The 18,513-nt window shown below is 38.8% G+C and overlaps 1 protein-coding gene across 1 annotated transcript in view; it reads left to right on the forward strand.

Moving 5' to 3' along the window:
• micu2 (mitochondrial calcium uptake 2) overlaps positions 1-18,513 on the forward strand; it is a 413,733-nt gene that overhangs the window by 288,559 nt on the left and 106,661 nt on the right. Inside the window, exon 4 of the mRNA XM_048597612.1 lies at positions 16,306-16,337. Coding sequence (XP_048453569.1) covers positions 16,306-16,337 — 32 coding nt within the window. The remainder of the gene's footprint in view (positions 1-16,305; positions 16,338-18,513) is intronic.

Raw genomic sequence — 18,513 nt, forward strand, 5'->3', positions numbered from 1 at the left:
CATTTCTGAAGAAGGGTCCAGACCCGAAACGTCAGCTTTCCTGCTCCTCTGATGCTGCCTGGCCTGCTGTGTTCATCCAGCTCCACATCTTGTTATCTCCCTTTATAGAAGTACACTTATACAGTCGGTTCTGATATAACGTATGTTTTTTCAACACAAATTGATTTTAATGCTATTGAGGAATTATAAAACGCTATTTGTAGAATGCAAACTTTCTCTATCTGTGTTGGCTATAACGCGATTCTGTCCCCATCACTTTAAATGTTGCAGTTATTTTGCGATTTTCTTATAACGCAAGATCAGACAAGAACAGAACTATCGTGTTATATCAGAACTGACTGTAGATACACCGTTTTTAAAAATTTCATCAACTCTCTAATATAATGATGAATTGGAATTAAATTATACAGGCTTTCAACAAGAAATATTACAACATAGGGAATATCCGTATATTGTTTAATTCATTGGGTTAAATTTTAAAGTGCTGCTTGAAAGCAATACCTTATGAGAGTGCTGCATTGTGAAATTTGTCACGGCCTACTGGGATAGTGCACTGGAAATCAAGCCCTGCTATTCCCAGAGTTGTCACAATGTGAAAATTTGATTAAAGCACCAAATTTCACCACTCCTACCTACTATCTAAATCACGTTAAAAGCATATGCACACCAGGGTTTCCCATTAATGAGGAAGTAATCAAACTGTTTTCAGCCAATGACAAAAGAAATGCTAACTCATAACTCCATAACTTAATCTCTATCCCTTTCTTAAAATTTCCATGCATGTATGGGCGGACACATAAAAACAAGACAAGACAAATGTTATATGTGGGGAGGGAGAAAAAATTTCAGAGAAACACAGTTCTGGCGCCAGTTCAGATCACAGCTGTGGATAAGTTGCTTTTCTTCAGTTCCTTTTGATTCTCTAATACTTTGTTGATGACACAAGGATGTGGGCACACCAATTCTCAGTCTTTCTTTCACTGGTTGAGAATTTGACTTTTCAGTGCCTCTATAGGTTATTTTTTTCCCTTTTCCTTACAGTGGGGAATTTGGAGAGAGAGTGAACAGCTAGCTACTAGGGATTTTTGTTCACTTCTGCACACATAAGAGGAAGAGAAAGAGATAGATACTTTCTTTTCTGCAGCTTACATGTTTCTATTGTACAGTTAAACATAAGGCAGTGGACACCTAGCCAGGAATCAATCAAGAAGTTGTTACTGCGACCATAAGACCAGAAGATGTAGGAGCAGAACTAGGCCATTCGGCCCATTGAGTCTGCTCTGTCATTTGATCATGGCTCATATGCTTCTTACCCATTTTCCTGTCTTGTCTCCATAACACTTGGTACCCTTATTACTCAAGAAGCTATCTATCTGTGTTAAAGGCACTCAATGCCTTTTGCAGCAATGAGTTCCACAGCACCCTCTGGCTAAAGAAATTCCTCCTCACCTCAGTTCTAAAGGGTAATCCCTTCACTCTGAGGTTGTGCCCTTGTGTCCTAGTCTTTCCAACTACTGGAAACATCATCTCCACGTTCACTCTATCCAGACCACTCAGTATACTGTAAGTTTCAGGGGCAGCACAGTGGCTTATTGGTTAGCACTGCTGCCTCTCAGAGCCAGGGACCCTGGTTCAATTCCAGCCTCAAGTGACTGTCTGTGTGGAGTTTGCATGTTCTCCCCGTGTCTGTATGCGTTTCCTTGGGGTGCTCCGGTTTCCTCCCACAGTCCAAAAATGTGAAGGTTACGTGGATTGGTCATGCTAAATTGCCTATCATGTCCAGGGATGTGTAGGTTAGGTGGATCAGCCATGGGAAATGCAGGGTTACAGGGATAGGGTAGGGGTGTGGGTCTGAGTGGGATGCTGTTCAGAGAGTCAGTGTGGACGTGTTCAGCCAAATGGCCTGTTTCCGTGCTGTAGGGATTCTATGACTTTTATGACTATGAGATCACTCCCTCATCCTTCTAAACTCCATTGAGTACAGGCTCAGAGTCTACAACTGCTGCTCATTATAACAAGCCATTCATTCCTGGGATCATTTTTGTGAACCTTTTTCGGACCGCCTCCAATGCCAGCACATCCTCCTTTAGATATGGTGCTCAAAACTGCTCACAATATTCCAAATGCAGTCTGACCAGAGCATTTTACAGCCTCAACAATACATCCCTGCTTTGTATTCCAACCCTCTTAAAATAAATGCTAACATTGCATTTGTCTTCCCAACTGCCACTGAGCCTTAAAAGAATTCTGAACTAGGACTCCTGAGTCCCTTTGTGCTTCAGATTTCCAAAAGCTTTCCCAATTTAGAAAATAGTCTATGCCTGTATTCTTCCTAACAATGTGCATAACCTCATACTTTCCCACATTGTGTTCCATCTGTCACTTCTTTGCCCACTCTCTTAGCCTGCCTAAGTCATTCTGCAGCCTTCCTGCCTCCTCAATATTACCTTTCCCTCCTTTCTTTGTGTCTTCTGCAAATCTAGCCACAATGCCCTCAGTTCCTTCATCCATTTCTTCATGGCCCATTACTACTTCCACTCCGCTAGTGAAGACTAAATCATCTAATTATTGGAAAGTCCTTTCCTGCATTTATCCACCTCTATTGGATGTTCCTTAGAACTACAATTTAAATTCAAATCTCAATAAAGTTAAGCATGACATTGTCACGCTTCTAGGTTTCAGTATATCCACCTCATGGTAGCGGAATAATCGTGGTCCTAACACTGATCCCTGTAGAACTCCACTAGTCACTGGCTGGCATCCACTCTGCCTTCTGCCAGTCAGCCAATCCTCTATACATGTCAGTCCTTTGCTCCTAACACCATAGGCTCTTAATTAGCAAGCTTTTGGGTGGCACCTTGTCAAAGACCTTCTGGAAATCCAAATAGATCATGTCGACTGGCTGTCCTTTGTCTAACTTGCTTGATACCTCCTCAAAGAATTTGAACAGATTTGTCAGGCATGACCTCCCCTGGATGAAGCTGTGCTGATTCAGCCCTAATTTTCATGCACTTCCAAGTACTCCGCAATCTCATCCTTAATAATTTCTAAAATCTTAGCAATGTCCAAGGTCAGGCCAACCAACATATAATTTCTTGTCTTCTGCCTCCATCCTTCTTAAACAGAGATGTTGTATTGAATATTTTTCAGTTCTCTGAGACCTTCCCTGGCTCCAGAAATTCCTGAAAAATCATCATGAATGCCTCCACAATCGCCTCAGCTATCTCCTTCCAAACCCAGGGGTGTGGTCCGTCCGGTCCAGAATATTTATCTACTTTCAGACCTTGCAGCTTCCCCAGCACCTTCTCCTTTCTAATGGCCACTACAGTCACCCCTGTCCCCAGACTCTCTTGAAGTTCTGAATGCTGCTCGTTTTTTCCACTATGAAGATTGATGCAAAGTACCTATTCATTTCCTCTGCCATTTCTTTGTGGCCCATTACTACTTCCACTCCACTAGTGAAGACTAAATCGTCTAATTATTGGAAAGTCCCTTCCTACATTTATCCACCTCTATTGGATGTTCCTTAGAACTACAATTTAAATTCAAATCTCAATAAAGTTGAGCATGACATTGTCACGCTTCTAGGTTTCAGTATATCCACCTCATGGTAGCGGTAACAACCCAACCTTAAAAAAACCTGCCTCAATGTGGTGTTCACTAGACTGAGGAGACGAAACAGAGACTGGGCAATGGCTTCATTTTCCAGTAGTTCAATTTCCACTCTTGCCTTTCTCTTAATTTTTATATATCTAAAAAATCTTTTGCAATATTCTTTTATATCATTAGCTATCTTACCCTCATATTTCATCATCTCCCCTTAATGCTTTTTTACATGTACTCGTTGGTTTTTAAAGGCTTCCCAATCCTCTGGTTTCCTACCAATCTTCAACACATTGTACACTTTTCCCTTTGCTTTTATGTTGTCCCTAGCTTCACTTATCATCCAGCACTGCAGCACGCTGGAGACAGTGATGTTGGCCAGGGAACGTGGTGCTGTGTTGAAATGGCAGGCAACCAGAAGCTCAGGGTCATTTTTGCAGACAGGATGAAGATGTTCTGCAAAGCCGTTGCCCAGACTACACTGTCCTGCCATCTCACACTCCCCCCCAAAAGACTATCCACCTTCCCTCTCACTTCTCAGAACTAGACACTGTCCCCCATCCCCCATTCTCCAGACCTCAGACTCTCCTTCACACCCTCTCTCCCTTCTCCTTATCTGACTCATGATCACCCATCCCCATGGCCTGACCTCAGGGCTTTCCTTGTACTCCATCCCTCAGCTTTCCTCACCATCCACCATCATGGCTTCCAAGCCAGAATGGACCAAAGAACACATTTACCATAACTTCTGTTTTAAGCTGGCACGTTCCCTGAGTGGCAGCGTTGTGGAGGAGAGAAAAGTGGAGATGGGAGACACGGAGGAGGAAAGTGAGGGGAACAGCTGAAAGAGAACCACATGGGGTGGAGAGGCAGGTGAAGAGAGAGGTAGAATGCAGAAATTCAGGAAGAATGGAGAGTAAGCTGATAGGGAAGGAGAGCAAGAAAAGAGTTAGTGGGGAGCGAGGGGAAAGAAAGTGGAGGAGATGGAGGAGAGAATGGGATTGGAGGGAGAGAGGAGAATGAGGGAAGAGAGAGAGCAAAGGAGAAATGAGGAAGGTGAGGAGAAAATGGGGCAGAGTTAGAGATGATAGAGACAGTGAGGAAAAGAAGAAATAGAGGCGTATGGGGAGATGGAGAGAGATGAGGGCGAATGTTGGTGGGGAGAGAGGAGAGATTAGTGTTGAGGTGGGAAGGAAGCAGACAGGAAGGCAAAGAGAGGGGAGTGTGTAAATTTTGTAGATGAGGGGGAGCAGAGGGGAGAACAAAACGATCATATATTAAGGGTACTGTATCACCCTGTGATAAATAGTTAAAATCATAACTGATATTAATAACTCAATAATGCAGGGCTCCCCAAAGTGGGGTTTGGGACCCCAAGTGGTTTGCCAGCTGAAATCTTGTGGTTGCAAACTCATAGACAGCAATGGCCTGCAAGTGGCACTGTGCCCTTCACTCTAATCGGTCTTTTATTTCCCCCTCCACCCTGCTCTCATTGGTCATCCTACCCACAACCCTCACTCTTAAGGAGAAGTCAGACAATTTTAAAGCCTCAAAATGGGATCACAGTGGGAAAAGGTTTAGGAAACACTGATATAATGATCACTGTAGTGATCTATCAACAATAAATAGTCACATACTTCAGACCATTTAACTGGTACTCAGAAAAACGTCTAAGACACATTGTGATCTCTAGCTTAAAGAGTTTATTCCTTGATGGCTCCTAGACTGAGGAATTGCTTTGGTACTTTTATTTCAGTTTCATTCCTTGTTAATTGATTTCCAGTAATTTCAGTTGAATACTGCTGACTGCTTTAAAAGTAAACAAATGTTTGCAACTGATGTGGTTTGAGAACTGTGATTTTATTTCAGGGTCATTGATTTCACGATCACTATTATATGCCAAACAATGACTGAATGAACACTTTGGATCACAGGTTATTGTGAAGTGTGCAATCTATCACTGTTGAACAGAGAATGATCCCAAAATTTTCTGATCGGGAAGTTTGAAATTTGCATGTGAAACCCAATAAGGGTCGAAGCAATATGCCATTTAGTAGCAAGGATGATTTTACCTGTTTGAGCACTTTATTTTGGGAAGCAAATTCAGAAAATTTGAAATTTTAATGTCCCACCAGGACCTTTTGGCTTTGTTTGTATTTTATACAGTATTTCTTAAAATCTAGGCCTTGTGATTGCAACACTATCAATGATTATACATGCAACCACTTTCTATCAATATGAATAAAAAGGTTAATTTGATTTGCAAAGGGTTGTCATTTTTGAAAGACTTATTTTTATAAAACGTTATTGCATTTAGAATGACTAATTATTGAAGCAACTGGGACTTTACTAAGGAATGACCAAAAACATTTCAAAGGAGTTTTCCATTGTAATTTGGTTAACCAAAATAACGTGTTATTATGGCAACAACAGATAAATTCTTCTCCCAATTTGAAAGCATTAATTCATCCAAATATATAGAGCTCAATTAAAACTAGCATTTTTTTATTTAATGCTTTCGTCATCTAGTTGCGATTACGTGAATGGTTTTTAGGAATTGCTGTTAAACTCTGGTCATTGTGGAATTATTCCTATGTACTGCTTTTTGTTTTTTGATTTTTTTTAACTTATAGCAGTAATCCACAGATTGTTAGGATCACAAAGAAAGAAAAGCAAACACCAATGTAAATTCCTGTCTGAATTACATTTCATTTAAACCTAATGTAGCTTTTCGTTCAAGTACGCAAACTAACAATAGAAATGCCACCAGTGATTTTATTATTTTTAAATCTAGCCCCTTTAATGACAGAATGGCAAAGTCTGACAGAAATTCCTCCCTAAGAGCATAAATTTTAATTTGACTTTTAATTTTTGTGTGAGTAATACCATTAGCATCTGTGACATCATGTGAATACAATTCACAAAGGACATATAGTTGTTTCATTTTCCTTGCTTTGAGTTTGATTACTCCTGAGAATATGCACATTCTTTACTCTCAACAGAATCTGATTGCTCAGTTCACAGGTGTCTTTAATTTTGCCATTCTTTCCTCTCATTGCTATATAGTGTGCATCAGCAGTTTGAGGAAGACCTCTGTTTTTCATCCCTTAGTTCCAGATTGTCAGTTTCTTCTGTCTCTTTGGTAACTTGGCTAACACTAGTAAAAATTGATAATTTTACGAAAGTGAAGATTGTGAGTGCTATACCTATGAGCATATGAATTAAGAGCTGGAACAGGGCATTCAGTCCCTCGAGTTTGCGCTATCGTTTAATAAGTTCTAATTGGAACCTCATATCTACATTCCCACCTTTCACCCCCTTGCTTAACAATCTACCTCTGTCTTAACATATTGAAGGAATGCCATACTCTTCTAAACTCCAGAAGATTCAAGTCTCGCCTGTCAAACCTTTCCTCATAAGATGGCATCCCTATTCCAGGTATTAGTCTGGTAAACCTTCTCTGACCTGTCTTCAAAGAATTTACATTCTCCCCTAAATACGGCGATGAATGCTATGCACAGTATTCCAGACGTGGTCTCACTTGTCCCCTGTATAACTGTACCATAATCTCCCTACTTTTGTACTCAATTCTCTTTGCAATAACTAATAACATTCTATTAGCTTTCCAAATTACTTTCTGTACTTGCATACTAACCTTTTACAGTTCGTTTGCAATGACACCTTTGCATTTAAGAGCTCTCGGATTTGTCACCATTAGTTAATGTGCTTCCTTTTTATTCTTCCTGCCAAAATGGATAATTTCACATTTTCCCACAATGTGCTCCATCTTTGCCTATGCACTCAACCTAACTATATCTTTTTGTATCTGTTCTGAAGAAGGGTCCCTGGACCCAAAATGTTAACTCTGCTTTCTCTCTACAGACGCTGCCAGATCTGCTGAGTTTCTCCAGCAATTTCTGTTTTTGTTTGTTTCGGATCTCCAGCATCTGCAGTTCTTGGTTTTGTTTTAGTTTCCTAACTATGTTTGCGTTATCAGCAAATTTGGCAATCATACCTTCTGTGCCTTCAACAGTAAACTATTGAGGTCCCAGCATGACTGCCACATCATGCCAATCTGATAAAGATCCATTCATTCTTTGCTTCCTGTTAGCAAGCCAATCTAGTATTGATGCCATTATGCTAATCCCTATACCTTGAGCACTTATTTTCTGCAATAGCCTTTTATGTGGCTCTTTATCAAATGCCTTCTGGAAAGCTATGTTCAGTACATACATTAGTCCCCTTTATCTATATCATGTGGTACCTCCTCAAAGAACTCTATTAGATTGGTGAAACATGAGTTCCCATTCATAATACCTGATTACCTTACACTAATCCAAGTGTCTTACTATTTTTTAATAAAAACTTCTGAAGTATTCCTTATGACAGCTATTGAGCTAACTATAGTTATTTGCTTTCTGTCTCCCTCCCTTTTTGAATACCCTGAATCAAGCATATTTTATAAAATTCAAATAATGCATCAACTATCTCACTAGGAACTTCATTTAAAACCTGAAATTGAAGGCTAACACTTGTCAGCCTGCAGTTCCAACAATTTACTCGTACTAGTTCTTTGGTGATTGTGATTTTCCTGAGTTCCTCTCACCCTTCTATTAACTGACTTATCACTGCTTTTTGGTGTTACCTGTGTCCTCTGTAGTGAGGACTGACGTAAAATGCCTCTCCAATTCATCTGCCATTTCCTTATTTTCCATTATTAATTCTCCAGTCTCACTTGAGATAGGACCCAGGTCCACTTTGTTAACACTTTTCTACTTGAAATATTTATCGAAGTTCTTACTATCTGTTTCTTTATTTCTGGTTAGCTTTTGTTTGTACGCTGATTTCCCTACCTTATTAACTTTCCTGTCATTCTTTGCTTTTTTTTTATAGTCTGTCTAATTTTCTTACCTGTCACCTGTCTTTGCACAGTTATATGCTTTGTACTTAGCTTTCTTTTAGTTAGACCTGCTTTCATGCCCTCATGATTCACCTTGGATTTTTTTTGTAAAAGTCTTGGACCGACCCCTCTTTCCCTTAAACTGAATGTAAAATTAAATCATGTTGTGGTTGCTGCCACCATTAATTAATCCTATTTCATTGCATAATACCAAGTCTAGTATAGTCATCATACCAGCTCTCTGGTTGGTATGTGCTGATTTACGAAATTATTCCAAAAAAATTCCATGAACTCCTCCACCTTGGCTTTTTTCACCCATCTGACTTAGCTGGGCTGTATGTAGATTAAAATCTCCCATGTTTATTGCCATGCCTTTCTAACAATCTCTCATTATTTCTTTGTTTATGCATTGTAGTGTGTGATTACTGTTAGGAGCCTGTACACCACTCCCACTTGCCTTTATCATGTTTAAATCCAGCCCAACTGTTTCTAGACCACAGTTTCCTGAACTCTATTGAGCAATGTCATCATTAACTAACAGAGCCACCCCTCTACCTTTTTCTAGTTTCCTATCATTCCTAAATGTTCTGCACCCTTTTAGATTAAGATCCCAATCCATGTCATCATGCAGCCATGTCTCTGTAATGGACACCAGATTATATTTAATCATTTCTTTTCGTGCTTTCAGTTCATTTGTATTATTTTGAATAGTTTGTGCATTAGGATGCGGAGCCTTTACTTTTACACTTACTCTCTTCGTTACTTATAGTGTTATCTTAGGTTGTCTCTAAGATTTGTACCTTCTATCACTTCCTATAATGGCCTATTTATTATTTCCTGCATATGTACATATCCCAGTACTGATGCGAGTGCCAGTGGAACCAAATTCTCCCACACCAGTCTTTGAGTTGCGCATTCATCTTTATATTCTAATTTTCCCTATGACTGATTTGCACTTAGCTCAAGTAGTAGTGTAGAGGTTATGATTCTTCAGATTCTGCTTCTCAGTTCCTCGTATTGACTATACAGAACATTATATTGCTTATGCCACTGATACCCATATGGACTGGATGATTGGATTCACCCTTTGCTCTTCAAGTTCCTCTTTAGCCCCAAGCAGATATCCTGAACCCAGACATTGGGCAGGCAACGCAGATATCTGAACTTTGCTGCAGAGAATAATGTCAATATCACCCACTGTACTGTTCCCTACATTCCTCCTTTAGTCACCCATCTTGAATGGCAACCTGTACCATGGTGCCGTGGTCAATTAACTCATCACCTTTCAGCCCTCACTCTCAAAAGTTCCATGGGAACCTCAAACCTGTTGGACAATTGCACAAGCTGAGACTCCTGTGTTCCTTCTGAGTCCTCTTACCTGCTTCACTTGCAGTCATACCCTTCTGTCAGTGATTACAGATCAAATCAAGCAATCTAACCCTAAGAGGTATGACTGCTTCCTGGTATAAAGAATCCCAGTAAATTTGCCTTTCCTAATGCATCACAGTTCAGCTTCTGGCTCTCGAACTCGGAGGGAAAGCTGCTTGCACTTCAAACACCTGCTGTAGATATATTTGCTCTAGATTAAGTTATCATCCAGGAACTCCCACTTGCAGTAACTGTTACAGATTGCGTGTCCTGACATCCTTAATGTATTCTGAGGAATAACTTAATTATTTTATTCAACTTTATATTTAGTTGTGTTTATATATAATTGTATTAACTTTATCACCAGGTCTTATATGTGAAACCTTTGGATCAGAATAGACCTTAGTCATTTACCAAATGCTCATCTAGTAACTAGCTTTTCTCCTGTAGCACAGTAAGAATCAATCACTAAAACTGAAAATGTTCAAGAAAAGCAAAAGTGAAGGAACGCCTCTCTACTTTCTTCTATTTAATTCTCTTAATCACTTTGGGAGTTAAATCTATTGTAGGTTACACTCAAATGTTATTTTGCAATAAATTGGCCAATTTTCTGTTCTCCTAAGACAGAAGGCATGTTTTACTCACTTAATGAGGATCCAGTTTCAGTGGGTGTTTAATTAAGCAGCTGTTTTATTGAAAGTCATGTTAAAACCCTGCTTCAGGCCGGCATCTACAGAATTTAAACTAGATTTCAGTTTAATGCCAACTAAACGGAATTAGATTTGTATAAAATAAACATTTAAATGTTCTTATCCACCAACTGCACACATTTGGTCCTACAAACTGTTTCTGCTGCTATATACTGTATTAATATTGAAAATTGCTTCCATTGAAAGTGGCTCAAGTTAGCATCGTGCTAAGCTTGCCCATTTCTAATACTGGTGCATTAAGGGAGAAGCTCAGTAAGCACCTGAGGAAGAAAGATAAAGAAGGTTTTGTTGAAGGATGCGAAGAAGTTCACATGTTTCTGAACTTTGTTATGGACGTGTTGGCCTGTTTCTATCCTATGACTACTATGGAGTAGAATGTAATCTATATCCCTTTCTGTGAAAACCACTTTTGACACTGTCTGTCTAGAGTTTTCAATGTCTTCCTTGACTTCTTATCAGCTGACAATGCACAAATAACAGCCCTTAAGTGGTGTCATGACCCCAATGGGGATGATAAGCTGGTAACCAAACCCCACTATTCTACATAAAAACTGAAAGCACTGCAGATGCTGTAAATCAGGAATAAAAACAAAGTTGCTGGAAAAGCTCAGCAGGTCTTGATCAGCTCTGAGGAAGGGTTACCGGACCTGAAACGTCACCCGAAACCAGATGCTACTAGACCTGCTAAGCTTTTCCAGCAACTTTGTTTTTGTTCCCACTATTCTACAAGCTGTCACAAATGTCTGAATGGGCAACTGAATCACCAAGATGGTCGAGTTGCCTGAATTTAATGCTTTTGAAGAGAAAAGAAATTCACATCAGGTTTTGCATGGTAGACTAATTAGTAAAGTCAGGTCATATGGGATTCAGGTTGAGCTTGCCATTTGGATAGATAATTGGCTTACCGGCAGGAGGCAGAGAGTAATGGTAGAGGGTTGCTTTTCGGACTGGAGGCCTGTGACCAGCAGTGTTCCACAGCGCTCGGTTCTGGGTCCTCTTTTGTTTGTCATTTATACAAATGATTTGGATGAGAATATAGAAGGCACGATTAGTAAGTTTGCAGATGACACCAAAATTGGTGGCAATGTAGACAGTGAAGAAGGTTTTCTAAGATTACAAAGGATCTTGATAAAATGGTCAATGGGCTGAAAAATGGCAGATGGAGTTTAATCTGGATAAATGCGAGATACTGCATTTTGGTAAAACAAACAAGAGTTGGGCTTATACAGTTAATGGTAGGGCCTTAGGTAGAGTTGTAGAACAGAGGGACCTAGGGGTGCAGGTACATAATTCTTTGAAGCTTGTGTCACATAGAGATGGATATTAAAAGAGTGTTTGGCACAATTGCCTTCATTGCTCGGTCCTTTGAGTAGAGGAGTGGGGACATTATGTTGAGGTTGTACAGGACATAGGTGAGGCCTCTTCTGGAGTATTATGACCAGTTCTGCTCACTCAGTTGTAGGAAGGATGTTATCAAGCTGGAGAGGGTTCAGAAGAGATTTGCCAAGATGTTGCCAGGTATGGAATACTGGATAGGCTGGGACTTTTTTCACTGGAGCATAGGAGGTTGAGAGGTGACTTGATAGAAATTTTTAAAATAATGAGAGGTATGGATTGAGTTAACGGTAGTTGTCTTTTCTCTGAGATAGGGAATTTCAAGACTAGGGAGCATGTTTTTAAGGTGAGAGGAGAGATAATTAAAAAAGACATAAGAGGCAGATTTTTTACACAGAGGATGGTTTGCATGTGGAATGAATTTCCTGATGAAGTGGTGGATGTGGGTACAATTACACCTTTAAAAGATATTTGGATGGATATATGAATAGGAATGGTTTGGAGGGATAAAGGCCAGGAGCAGGCAGGTGGTACCAATTTATTTTAAGATTATGTTCAGCATGGACTGGTTGGACCGAAGAGTCTGTTTCCATGCTGTATGACTCTATGTTTCAATAAAAACAACCTTATTTTCTACATTTCTATGTAATTTATAGGAACAACAGTAGGGCATTCAGCCCTACAGGCCTGAACTACCATTTAACATGATCATGGCTGATCATCCAACTCAGTGCCCTGTTCCTGTTTTCTGCCCATTTCCTTTGGTCCCTTTAGCCTTGAGACCTATATGTAACTCCTTCTAACTGCTAACACCTTAGGAACAAACTTATCCAAGTACAACAAGACTGGACGGAACTGCTGGACCTAGTTCTCAGGAAAGAGGTGAGCCAAGTGGATGAAGTAGGGGAACATTTAGGATACAGCAATCATATCATAAGGTTTTGGTTAGTTAGGGAACGTTGAAGGAACAATCCAGGATAAAACTAATTAACTGGAGGGTTTGCCAACCTCAGTGGGGTCAGAATAAATTTGACACAGATAAATTGGAATCAAACCTTAGCAGATAATATTGAGCTGAACAAAGGGGTTGTCTTTAAAGAAGCGATTATTTGGACACAGTCAACGAGTATTCCCAAAAAAAGGAAAAGGTGAGATAAACAAAGTCAAAGCTCCTTGAGTGACAAATAATGTAGGATTCAGGTGAAGAAGAAAAAGTGGATAATACAACTGAGAACCAAGCTGAATATAGAAGATCCAGAAGGGGATTTAAAAGGCAAATAAGTATCGAAGAGAAAATATGAAAAGAGACTGACAACACAAGAAAAGGGAATTCAAAAGTCTTTTCGAAGCATATAGTTAAAGGATGGTAAAAGAAGCATTGAGGCTGATTAAGGACCAATAGAGGAACTTTGTTTAGAAACAGGGGCATTGATAAAGTGTTAAAAGAATACCTTAAATTTATCTTTACCAACAAAGAAGATATTATGCAGATTATAGTGAAACGAGATAATTCACATATTTGAAAGGTTTAATATTGACAAGGACAAAGTAAGAGATAAGCTCTCTGTGCTCAAAGTTGATATGGTGCCAGGACCAGGTGAGATACTTCCAGAAATGCTGAGCAATGTAAGAGTGGAAATTCCAAAGGCACAACCATGACTTTGCGATCTTCCTTAGACTTGGGGTGCCAGAGAATTGCAGATTTTAAACTCAGTTCAAAATAGGGCCTATAGATAAGCCCAGCAACTACATGCCAATTTGTTTCACCTTAATGGAGGGAAAGCTTCAAGGGGGAAGCTATCTGCAAAGCATAAGCTTTATTGAAAACTGTTTAAAAAAATACAGTGGATGCATTTTTAATTGCAGACAATTATCATGTTTAATGTATCTTAGTTGCTGTGCTAAGGGCCATTATCACTTGTAACAAATAAGAGTGTGTCACAAATCATGGCATGTAACAGGTCATAACTTGATTGTGAATATCCTGTTTTGCTAAAGTCAAGCTTTAGGAATATCAACATAGTTTGTTGCTATGGACAGTGCTGTCAGCAATTCTTTCATGGTTAAATTGTGCTGACAATCACATTTATAATGCCAGTGACAGCACATTGCACCATTAGTACAGGGAGCAAATTTACTCTTTGCCTTGAAAAATTTAAGGAATGGTAATTATTTTTAATGGATTTTCATGAAAGCAGTTCAAAAATGAAAAGTGATTAATTTACTGGTGGGAGGGACAATTTTACTAATTGTTTTCCATTCTCCTTTACAATGGTTAACATAGTATCTAAATCATTTGGATATATTTCAGTATCACAAGTAATAGATTGGATAAATAGGAATTAAAGCAGCTATTATTTATTTTAAGCACAAAGGAAACCTTGACAAAGGCTTGACTGAAAGAAAATAGGTTAGTGAGTTTTATTATCTATATTTAATACGACAATTGTCATCTGTGTTTAGTACAGCAAAGAACAAATGTTGGAGCATGGTTTGATTTTAAAATTGAAACATTTGTAATCGTAATGATTGATATCATTTTCAGATATGGTATTATATCTGCAGTCTTTAGTGGTATACATCTTCAGGAGTTTTGTGGCCATTGGTTGGATTTTATGGTTGCAAATCAGCTGGCTGCTCCCCAAAAACGTATGTAAGATGCGTGGTAATGATACAGCTTGGAGATTCAACATCATCACACCAGTGTCCAGTATTACTGAAGGCAAGAAGACACCAAAATCAGTCTCTTTTTAAGGAGCTAATCAACACGTTATTGTTAGTCTCAATTGTTAGGATTTTTTGTTGCTAATTCCATTTTCTAAGTGCTAAAAAGGAAAAGATTTGGGACTACTTTATGCCTTGTATGAGGAGGTATCACGTGTAAAAGGAAAGGTTTGCCAACAGACTATGGCTGAATATATCAATAGATTCTGCTGGTGAAGGTGATAGCATTTGGACGCTTTTAGATTTCACTGCTCCGAGCCTGCCATGTGAAGTGAAGAGAGATTGAGATAACAAGGGAACTTTAAATTGGTGGCTATGACTGACTTCCTATTCCCAACTGATGCCCCAGTCTATATGCGTAAATAGGTGTGGAGCTGCCCTTCCTAACTGTAATTAGTCGCCTTCCTTCCGGCGTCAGTTAATTGGCTGTACAAACTTGATATGACAAGCTGAGGCAGGAGTGAGCAGGTCACTTACTTTCCAATCCAACTCCCTTACCCTGCTGAAGACCATTACATCCAGCTCCACATTTGCAGTGATGAAATGAAGATTTGTGAGTTTATGTTGTTATGTTGGACTGTTCAAATAAATGATGGCAAAATGAAATTGAATACTGCAAATACTAAGATACGGTTGATCCATTTTAATATATTGAGCAAGACTATTTAATAAATAAACCTGTTGAACAGATTACCAAGTCAGCGTGGGAAAGTTTAGTGTTTATGTATCTTACCTTTTTCATTTGGATGTACTTGGTTTAATAATCTGGCAGAAATATCTGGATTGCTTGTGTAATTACTGGCAAGCTATTGTTTACTGTTGGAATGATGACCCTGCAGGCAAAATTAAGAAACCAGTTGAGCATAATCATTGTGGTCTTGTGAATAATGGGTTTGTTTTCAACTTGCATTGTATAATTCAGTTGTTCTTTCTGGACACTCCTCTTCCCTACATTCTTACAGTGTGGAAATCAAGAATCATTAAGACACAAAATCTGGCTTGCCCTGTCCAACTGTAGACCTCCTTAGCCTTTTTCAGATTTTTCTTTAACCCACAATCTTCACAATTCAAATCCAAAATTTAGCATCATCTCTTCCTTTTGTAGCTTGTATTTCTAGTCTTTGCAGCCCCTGATAATGTTCTGCATTATGGGTTGCGACTTTTCGGCTTGATATCTCTATAAAACCTCTTATTTGACAGAATGTGTTCTAGAACATTATTATTATACTTCCAAAACAGAAAGATCTGCATTTGTATAACATTTTTAATCATTACCAGATGGTTCAAAGTGCTTTACAGCTAATGAAGTACCACTGTGGTAATGTAGGAATTGTGCTGGTAATATGCACTCAGCATATTCCCACAAAGGGAGGTATTGTGATGATGTTACCTTGAAGGCCACAATATTGTTGCAGAATTTGCAGCTTTTCTGTGCTGTTATTTTAGATGGACCTCTATTGGAATGGGTACCTGCCAATCTGGAGTGTATTTAATGGTTTAACTCCATTTTGTAAGCAGGAAGAATTCCTGAGGTAGTCGATGCTACTGCACACTCCATTTGTAGGCTGTCATCTTAGCAGACTGACCATTACTTTGCAATTTATTCTCTTTAAGCTATGTTTATATGTATACATTGAATTAAATCTTATTTTGTTTCATTCCCAGGTAGGATGAATATAAAGAAGTTAACAAAGCAGGTAAGTCATGCATTCATATGACAATTCAAGTTTTAATTAATGCAATTGTCCATAAAATAATAAACTCTGAAGGTCCACTTCCTCAATCATCAGCAAATTCTTCAAGTTTAAGAGATTTTTTGCTGTGACTGGTATTTATTCTTGTGGGGTTTGGCCAAGTATTTGAATTGCTTCTTATTTAATGGGAATTGGGTGCCACTTGTACAGCTAGCGTTTGTTGCCAATCCATTTTGCTCTTGAACTGAGTAGCTTGAGACGTAATTTGAAATGGGTAATTCAAGGGCAGACTTGAATTAAAGATGACAGATTTCCTTCCCTAAAAGATATTCATGAACCAGAAACTGAATACAATTGAGCTCAAAATTGAAATTGGCAAATTATTGAACCATTTTCCATGCTGCTGTGACTTTAAAAAGGTGATCTCATTGTACAGTAAATGTGGACATGATTCAATTCTTTAAGTAGTCACAAAACAGACCTTGAGGTGCCTGCAATGGCTCAATAGGTAGTATTCTTCCTTCCGAGTCAATAGGTTGTAGGTTAAGTTTTTTTTTAGTCCAGAAACTTCCAATAGCCTCACTATTGATCTGGATTTAGATTGAAAGGGTAGCACCAACTACTAACGCATCGATGTTCTCAGTACTGTATTTGATCGTATTAGCTGATGCACTGCTGGTCTGGAACCAAGTTAATACATGATTGTTTTACGTCCTGCAGATGACTGAACCAAAAATTATTCAAGTACATTTATACTTAGCATTAAGTAATTTTCATTGTGTTCACTGGGAAAGGTCCCATCAGATTTGAAAATAATGAATGTAATCCTCTATTCAAGACAAAAAAAAGCTACTGTCCAATTAACCTCATACTTGTCACGTGGAATTCTTCAAATCTGTTGTAACAGAACATAATAATAAGGCATTTAGAAAATCTTAAGCAGGTGGAGTCAACATGGTTTTATGAAAAAAAACTATATTTGACTAATTTATTCGAATTTGTTGAAGTAACAAAAAACGTGGCCAGAAAGGAACTTGTAGATGCTTGGATTTTCACAAGACATACGATAAGCAAAGATCACTACATAAAATAAAAGCTTAAATTGCAGGGAGTAATATATTAGCATGGGTAGCTAAGAGGGAACAGATTCTGGACAAGTGAGTCATAATGCGTTAGCAAGCTGTAGTAAGTGCCACAAGGATTAGTGTTGTGGCCTATTTACAGTCCATATCAATGACTTAGATGAAGGGATGAAATGTATGTTTGCTAAATTTCTTTTTAACACAAAGATATGTAACAGAATAAGTTATGAAGGGAGCCCAAGGAGTTTATGAAGCAATAGAGTCACGTTAAGTAAGTGGGTAAAAATGGTGATTGGAGAAATTCAGATGACATTTAATGTGGGAATATGTGAACTGTCCACATTGGCAGGAAGAATAGAAAAGCAGTATACTATTTAAATGGAGAATGATTGCAGAATGCTGCAATACAGAGAAATCAAGGTGCCTTGATTCATTCATTATATAACATTAGTACACAGATACAGCAAGTGATTAGGAAGGCAAATATGATGATATTTCGTGAAAAGGGAATGGGACATAAAGATAGCAACATTTGCTACAGTTTTTTTTTGTAAATTTGTTCACGGAAAGTGGGCATCGCAAGCTAGACTGGCATTTGTTGCCTGTCCGTAATTGCCCTGGAAAAGGTTGCTGCCTTCTTGAAACATCTTAGTTTTTAGGGTTTGGGAGCACCCACAGTGCCATCAGGAACGGAACTCTAGGATTGTCACTCAGCGATAGTGACAACAACGTATTTCCAAGTCAGGATGATGGGAGATATGGAGGGAATCCTGCACGTGGTATTGTTTGAATGTATCTGCTGTCTCTTGCCCTTGTCCTAAATGGTAGAAGTCATAGGTTTGGAAGATCCTGTTAAAGGAACCTGGGTGAGTTACTGCAGTGCATGTCTTTCCAGGCGTCAATAGGTTTAAGTGAATTGCACAGGAAGCCAACCATTCGAATATGTTTACATTTGTAATATTCCCTACCATTGAAATGAAACGTGTTAATGGATGTGTTTCCAAATCTTTTGCAAGCAAAGACACCATAGAGAAACACTAGTGAGCTCATATTGATCAAAAAGTAATGAACTTATCATCCACATTGAATGTATTTCC

This window comes from Rhincodon typus, chromosome 6, assembly GCF_021869965.1.
Source record: "Rhincodon typus isolate 14 chromosome 6, sRhiTyp1.1, whole genome shotgun sequence".
NCBI classification, from domain to species: Eukaryota; Metazoa; Chordata; class Chondrichthyes; order Orectolobiformes; family Rhincodontidae; genus Rhincodon; species Rhincodon typus.